The sequence below is a fragment of the Calidris pugnax genome, unplaced genomic scaffold (genome assembly GCF_001431845.1).
Source record: "Calidris pugnax isolate Ruff unplaced genomic scaffold, ASM143184v1 scaffold208, whole genome shotgun sequence".
NCBI classification, from domain to species: Eukaryota; Metazoa; Chordata; class Aves; order Charadriiformes; family Scolopacidae; genus Calidris; species Calidris pugnax.
This window is the reverse complement of record NW_015090967.1, coordinates 459,277-467,940: the sequence shown is the minus strand read 5'-3', so window position 1 is coordinate 467,940 and position 8,664 is coordinate 459,277. Positions and strand designations below refer to the sequence as shown.

At 35.9% G+C, this 8,664-nt stretch overlaps 1 protein-coding gene across 1 annotated transcript in view; it reads right to left on the bottom strand.

Annotated features, from left to right (window-relative positions):
• Positions 1 to 727: 727 nt before the first annotated feature.
• Positions 728 to 8,664, bottom strand: part of CCDC171 (coiled-coil domain containing 171) — a 152,176-nt gene continuing 144,239 nt past the window's right edge. Inside the window, exon 24 of the mRNA XM_014952582.1 lies at positions 728 to 1,026. Coding sequence (XP_014808068.1) covers positions 985 to 1,026 — 42 coding nt within the window. The 3' untranslated portion in view covers positions 728 to 984. The remainder of the gene's footprint in view (positions 1,027 to 8,664) is intronic.

The following is an 8,664-nucleotide window of genomic DNA, read 5'->3' as shown; positions in this document are numbered from 1 at the left end:
CTAAATCTATTACCTGCAACACTGGTTTGGGAACTGTCCTTATAAAGTACATAAACATATCATCAGAAATCCTCCCTGCACAATTGTTCTTCTTTCTTATGAAATGCAGACTTGATAAAAGGGTGAGTTTTCAGTGCCTGCAGGGACCAGATTCAGCAGTTAACTTAACTTGTTCAAATAGGCAAGTGGTATCATGTAGCTTTACAAGGAGCAACCTGACCTTCTCACATTGACCAGCAGTGACATTATTGTGCAGGAAGAGAAGCAGTCACATCATTTCTGTTTTGCACAACCTGCTTAAAGTTTGCAACTAAATGCTTGTCTTCAGTTGAGCTGACAAGAGAAAAGAGGGGGCTCAGTGAACCATGGCAGGGCTGCCATGAAATGACAGGAATCATTGGCATACATTTCAAATAGCTCTCTCAATCCTATTAAAGTATTGCAGTCCTGCTTTAAAATAGACAAGTATGAAACAACTTTGATAGATAGAGACTAAAATGGCTTATTGATTTTTTTTTTTAAGACTGAGGAAAATTACCCAAAATGTGTCATTCTTTAACATTTAAAAATATACTACATAAAAAATGAACAACTGCAATAAATAGAAGTTAAAAAAATAACTGTTTCGGTATGCACAGAATGAGAAGCGCAGAAATGTGAACATATGAATGCACATTTTCATAAAATGGTAAAATTAATGTCAAAAAATACATACGCTGAACTACAATTCAAAGGTAGCAACAAAATTGCACTTTAATTGCATCATTTTACATTAATGCAATTTTTTCCTTCTAAAAGATTATTGATACAAAGAATCTGAAAATCCATTTTCCATTGTTCTTTTGGGACTGGATGTGACATTCAGGCTGAAGGAATAGACTGAAGACTGAGAACTGGCTCTATTGTGCATAAAACTGTAGGATGTGTCAGGTTCAGCTTGCAATGCCAAAAAATCTGGGATACGACTCTGGTCAGGCTGAATTCCTAGCTTGAAGTCATGGTGATGTTTGAACTCCCTCCTGATTCCTGGAGTAAAAGAAAGTAATAATAAAAAATAAAACAAAAAAGAATCTACATTTAGTCTTAAGCAAGCAAGAGAAATAATTTCATTATGACTTTCACAAAGCTATGCATATGAGGTATTTGCAAGTGTTTGCTCCTTGTTTAAAACACTTATCTAAAATACATAGATTAATATATATATTTATCTTTAATAAGCACAAACAAAGGACATTAGATAGACTATTGTGCACTAGTAAGTGTTAGGAAACAACAGCCTACTTTATTTGAAGTGCTACAAATACTTAAAACTTTTACCCCCCTTCATTATCGTTTCTAGGGCGTAGGTTTTTTTAATCAAGAAAACAAACTTATTCTACACTCTCCCTGCCATTGCTATTAGGAAAAAAATGCCATGCTAAACATGGAAAGTATTCGTTTACTTTTAAATATATTTTACCATCAAGTGAAATCAAGCACTTAATACTCTTCAACTATTAGCCTGTTAGAAGATGGCCAGAGAATATACACTGAATGTACGTTGATGGGGAACATGATTCATATTTCAAAGAGTCTCGACATTCAGTCAAATTTATAAAGGTTAGAGCAGTTAAAATTCAGCATTAAATAAATTCCAGCACCAAAACATTGTGCATCCTGCTTTGAAAGATTATGGATAATATCAGTATATTGGCATTAATAATTTTTTAAAATGCTAAATAAAGCCACTCTGTAATCCTTTAAATATCCATACCAATAAACAAACTTAAGAAAACACAATGCCATATTGCTCTTCCACCCTCTGCCAAGGTATTTTGCCCAATGCATTATATAGCTGTGAAATAATGATCAAATATTTCATCAGGTCATAAATATGTGAAAACTTCATGTGAAAAACATAATTATGGAAAAGACAAAATTTAAGATACTGATTTAAGACACTGTTACAGTGCATTTGAGGTTTTAAACACTCTCTCTTTGGCATTTCAGAAGAAGATACATGCTTATATAAACACACACAGAGGCAAAATGCATATATACAGAGGCGCAGGTTCCAATAAACACACTCAGATATCCAAAGAGAGGCAAAAGGCTATGTGTGTATTCATATTTCAACAAATCCAGACTCAATCATATGTATAAAGACACATTCATGAAAGATTCCCCTTTCCTCTGTTACTATTGCTGGAGAAAAATCAATGGTTGCCTCTAACACCTACTTCAACAGTTCCCTTTGATACTCTTTTGATTTCTGATTCACCATGAGCCATATAGCAGCTACTGTAAACAGCTAAGTTGTGTTAGATCTTCATTACGAACACACAGTAGCAAATTTAGATGACTACTTCATGTAGATAGTTAAAATGAGGTAGTGCCTTGAGGTTTTCTAAACTATGGTGGCGATGAGGATGACATAACCAGCAGATCTGGCAGGTAAGGTCTGTAACACTCCAGCTTTTCAGTCCTTCTGGGCTCAATGCTACACAGAATGGGAACCACTAAAAAGCCCAAAGCACAAAAAAAATGTATGGCATTTGTATAAGCACATCTGCAATGAGATCTCAATGAGGGCATCCACCTATTACATCGCTTAACAGTTTGTTATTGTATACTTTAATCAGCTCACCACATAGCCAAAATTCTCTCCAAAATAAGAGTAATTTATAAAATAATATTATGACAATATTGAAATAGGCAAATAACTTGTGATGTTCTAAAAACAATTCTGTGTGTAAAAAAATGAAATCACTAAGATAGAAGCTATAAACAAGTTTTACTCTGGGTAACAAATATTGAAGACAAATTTAAATATATTGGTTTGTACTGCTTTCAACATCCCAATTAATCAGCATATCATGAGTAAAAATCACATGCTACAATTACACTCTCATATCACTCCTTTTCCAGATGTAGTGAGGGTTTTTTTTGAAGAATATGGCATCAAAATCCCAGTAAGGAGGTAAGAAATCAGATTTCCTTTGAGAGTTGCAAAAAAAAAATGTATGAAACTTAATGATTGGCAGCAAGTCAATAGACTACGTTACAGCAAAAGCTTCACTGTTGGGGGAAAAAAAGCTCTGGTTTAGTTATCCAGATCCTGTGCTGTACTTCTTACAAAGAACAGAATACTATTCATTGAATAGAAGGGAAATCACTAATAGCAATGTGATTGATGTGAAAAAAAAAGATCTCGGCTGTTACTCATAAGAACTGTTTTGATCCAATATCACTATATACATTCGTGATGAATAAGAAAATAGGATCCTATACATTAGAAGAAAAAATACACAGAACTGTTATAACACTCATTGTTTGAACACATACCTGTATGCAGGAATTTTAAAGGCAGTTATACTTTCCCCAACGGACCTCTTTCAACATTATTGTACTTAGACACCTTTCCAAAACATGTATTAAATTGACAAATTCAAATGACTATGCCAGAGCTGTGATGATAATCCATCATATAAATATGCATTTAGGTAATTTTTAAAAGACAAATTATGTATCTTAAATAAGGTGCCTGTTCAGGTAAATCTCAAGCATAGCACTTTTATTTACCCGTTAAGCTGTAAATGATTCCATCTAAACTGCTACACTTCATCAGGTAAATAGATATTTAGGACACAACGTGTCTAGCAAAAATATGCTTTCAAAATATTTATGTAATATAGTAATTGGACATGTCCTATGGTCATTTTTCTAAGTTTCCTAGCCTAACTTTATAAAACATGTCTTCCTAAAGATCAAAATATGAAAGATTACTCTATATTATGGCATAATTGCTTTCCAAACTATAGTTAACACAAGGAATTTTTTAGTATTAGACATCGAAAAAGATTTCCAAAACAATTCTTCTCCTGAGTTTTTCTTCTGTGACTAACCTTTGATCACATTTAGGATCTAGTTTACAGGTTATCTCATGATACATGAGCTGTTTTACCAAGGTTAAAAATTATTTATATTGGGTTGCTTTATTATGTATGATACAGTGAGGAAATACTATAATACCATTGTGCATTATAACCTTATGTATGTTTTTATTGAGATGTCAACCTACTAAAAAGCATCGTGCTATAATCAAAGACACCCCTTTTGCTTTTCTATATCAATATTTGTGGAATAATATGCACTTGGAATTAGAAGACTAAGCACATGTTATGACAATGGTGCAAACAGAAGAAATTCAGTTAGAAGTATATTATTCTTCTTCATTTGTAGGAGTAAAATCTATAACCAGAACTGAAGCCAAAAATCAGCCTTCGAAGTCCACACAAGGATAACTTTACTGGACCCCAGTTTTCACTATAACACCATACTACAACTTTTCAATTCCCTCTACTATTTGTATGTTACAACACTAACTCCTTCCAATTTTGGGATTTCCCACCACTAAATTTTAGTCACTTTAAACTGCTTTCAAATATTCCATTTCAAAACACAGTAGCCCAAGCTTCCCTTCCACTTTCTTATGACATACAACATTCTATATTGGAAAAAAACAGAATAAAAAAATAAGAATAATAAAAAAGGTAAGGTTTTTGTGAGTTAAGGCTTCTGGGTTGTGAATAACAAGCGTGCATACATGGCTTCAACTGAGTTAATAAAGTAATGAAATGGCTTAGAATCTGAACAGAAAATGACAAAGTAAGGGATGAAATAACAGGGCAGAAAGAGTAATACTGGAGTTACAACATAATACAAAGACTCAGTTATGGGGGTTCCCTGTATGATGAGGCAGATGCAGTAATAAGCTCAGTGTTATATCTCAGGCTAAATTAAAGGCAATTGTTGAATTACAAAGCCGAAGGACGATCACCAGATCACAGGATACTTAGAAGTGCAGAGGGAGCAGCAACCTGTACTTTCTTCTCAATTCTAGCATCCTCTAAAATCTCTGGAAAGGCTGTAGCACAGTTCCCCAAGAGTAGAAGGAAACGTAAGGTAAGCACAGACACAGACAGCAATGAGGAGAATGTGAGAGACAGTCAATATATTTCTCCACAGTTGATTTCTGGTACTCATTTCTCTCACCTCAAATCTAGAACATACATACACACAGTAACACCACTAGACAGCAAAGCAAATGGCCAATAATGTTCTTTTCAGCATCTCCCATCTATGCCATCATTGTAGCTTGCATCATTTCACTGTAGCACTCCAGTGAGTGTTAAAGAAATAAACACTGTCTTTGATAACCATTTTGCACTATTTACATGGAAAACCTGTTTCCTTTTAGAAAAAGACGCACATATTCTGATCATTCACAACCTCCCTTTCAGACTGCTGTTTCCAAACCTGAGTTGACTTTTGCCAGACTCCCACTGCTCATTCTTTTGCTGTTAAAAGTAGCTCCCCAATAGCCATTTCTCACTCTCAGTGAACTAATTAAAACATCAGATTGATGAAAATGCTAGAGTCTGGTGCTTAAAATGTAAAGCACTGCTAGTGGGTGTTAGTGCAGTACAGGGCTAGCTAACAAACTTTTTCAAAGCAGGAACGTATGCTGGCCAAAACTGGAAGGCTTGCTTCCCGTGTCAATGGTTTTGCAATTCTGTATGCTGATGCTGCAGGACTAAATTGGTGCTCTGACACAAAGTAGGAAAATGGTAACATTCAGTATAAATTTTAATTGTCAGCATTCCTGCCTGGTTTCTGCAAACAATTTGCTATCAGAGAATAATTCAATGGGCTGCCAGCTCCATGCATATTAAGTCAGAAAGGTAGACACACAACACACTTTGGGTGCTGCTGGCCAACAATAATAATGGCTTTTTTCATTATCAAAGAATTTCCACTTCCAGGAGTTTTTAAACAAACATATGAGTCTGAAATAGCTGGAAATAATTTTTTTTCTGCTTCTCTAATGCATTCAGTGAAATTACATTCTAAAGGTTCAATTAAAAACAATTAAGAAAAATATTTCATACTCTTGAGTGTGTTTTTCTAAAAGAAAATCCTGTTTTATTCAAACATACTTAAATCTGGAAGGTTTGAAGAATACGCGGGATTGGATGGATTATCACATCAGATGAATACCTTATCTTCTATGTTTCGTTGGCTTCACATTGCTAATTTTGATGATTTCTAAACATTTTAGCCAAAGTCTACTATACAGCCTACATAGCAAGTTTGTCTTTCAGATGTCTTACTGGAATACCTTGTAAACTCTCTGTACTACCCGAATTATACTAAAACATTAGGGAAACTATGTAGTGCACTCTGTTCATGGTGAAATGGTGAAATGAACAGATATTTCAATCCAAGTTTCCAAATTCTTTAGTATTTTTTACCGACACTGCCTACCACTGTCTTTCCACTTTCACAAGAATGGAAGCAACCTTTATTTATTTGTTTTTCATCTGAGTGGCTAACCCAGATGGCTATTGGTTTATCTTGTGCTGCATGCTGCAAACAACATTGAAAGGTACACCACACTCTTCCTAAGCTGTGGTGACACCTCTCCATATTTTGCATCAGTGCATAAGATTGTCACTGAACTGACACTCCTCTCGCTTCCAAGAAAGTCTTCCCTTCTATGTGAAATTTCCCACAGCTTTTCACTGCCTCAGATCAGTATTTCTCTTTCTGATGGTTCCCTCTCAGGTCTTTGCTTCTTTCTAGCAAGAAGAGGGTGACTGCAACTGGAGACTAAAACACTCATGACACCACGCTGAGGCAAAAGGAGCCCATGAAGTGGTCCTCCCCACTCAGCCTTTTCTTCTGCTAGCACGAGTGGGAAAACACCCCCCATCCAACTAGTTAAAGTGTCAAACTTCATACTCTCTTGAGAAATGTATTCAGTCATCAGCTGAATTCCTAGACAGTGTGACTGTCTGACGTAAGCCTTCAAAGTTTCATCTGAGTTGCATGTATACTGCCGCTCTAGCAGAAAAAGGAAAAAAGTGTATTTACATTCATTTTGCCAAACATTAGCATCTTCTGTCCAATCATTTGAATGCAGAAGTGTTAGGAGAAAACAGCTTAGAGAACAAGGGTTGACACATACAGTGTGAAATCTTAAGGTGCTTGAATGCAATGAGGGAGAAAGTGAGACAGAACCACATTTCATCTCCCTAACTGTGCTATAGTCCACATGAACTTTGTGACAGGTCTCTGTCTCTCAGCCACACTTCACTAGCTTCTGCTGACATTCAGCTGTCAGACAGCAACCCTTTACCATGCCCCTAACATGCTCTACAGCTTCACCCAATTAACTCGCTTTCACTTGACATTGCAGCAAAAAGCTTCATAATAGGTGGTCAAGGTGCATGGTGTCTGCTTGCCCTCTAACTGCTCACGCACTGCAAAATGCTTAGCTACCTTCCTTTTTGTCTGTTTGCTCCGAGCTGGAGCAACTGCAATTTAGGCATTCTGCTGTTTAACAGGACAAGGACAGCAGACCTTTGCCAGTAGTGCATTAATCTATCTTTTACCAAAAACTAATTTTAACGCAGGATCCTAGAGCTCATCGCCATAAACATTTTGGCAAAAAAGAAATTACACTGATTCAGTGAACTACATCAATCACTTTATAATTAATAAAGTTATACTGTATCAGCAATATGGATACAAGGGGAAAAGAGGGGAAACGTGATTATTTCTAATAGCAACATTTAATAACATAAAGGAAAAAGGTCTAGGAACAATGCAAGTTTCTCTATGATTCAGCTTTCTTGCATTAAAAAATCTTTAGGCATTCAGAAGATTAATTTTTGCTATGCATTTCTGTCAAATATGCAGTATTTTTCAGGAATAATATTCAGAAGTATAAATCTGTGTAGATAACAAAACAAATGAACTATTAAAAAAATTGAAATAACCATTTTAGGATTCTCCTGATAGCTTATACAAAAATGAGAACAAACACTACTCACTGTTACTTTGCAGACAGATGCCTTGAGAATACTCCAGTTTGCTCACTACTTCTCTCAAGTATATTTGTATTAAATATGTGGAGTAGGTCAGGAAAGGCCCTCAAAAATCGAATACACAGTAAGTACTGATGATGTTCAAGTGCTCTTTGCTGAAGAGGCATGCTGTTAACCAAGACTGGAACAGTCTGGATGAGCACTGGTGGCTGGACGGTGGAATTAAAAGAGTCATAGCGAATACCTTGTGGTGGTCTTATGGGTTTCAACTACCAGACTCCAGCAAGGCAAGACCCAAAAGACAATTCACAAAGCCCTTTCAGGTTCTGGTGTTTGCTGAACGGCAGCAAGTTCAGATAGATTATGAAACCTCTTTGCTTTCCCACCATATCTACAGGGACAAGTCCCCTTGAAATTCTCTCTAAAAACCTTGAAAGGGCATTTTTCCACACAAGAAATCTGATTTTCATAAAGAAATGCAGACATACAGTTTGTATAAAGTGGAAGCTCAAGATGAGCCATAAGCAGGAAGGAAGGAAAACAAAAAGGAAATACATTGATTGAGGTGTAAAGCAGATACCTCTCTCGACAGGCATTTACGGCAAGGACACAGAATCGACTTATCATTATGAAAGGTAGTGAAAAAAAGCAAGTCATAAGGACTTGGAGCTCACACACCTCTGGTAGAGGTTGCTGATGCAAAAAATGGGTAGTTTTGCAGCAATGAAAAAAAACGTAGGAAACATTTCACTCAGATTTGAAGTAGGAAAGTGGTATTACTCAGACGTAAAAT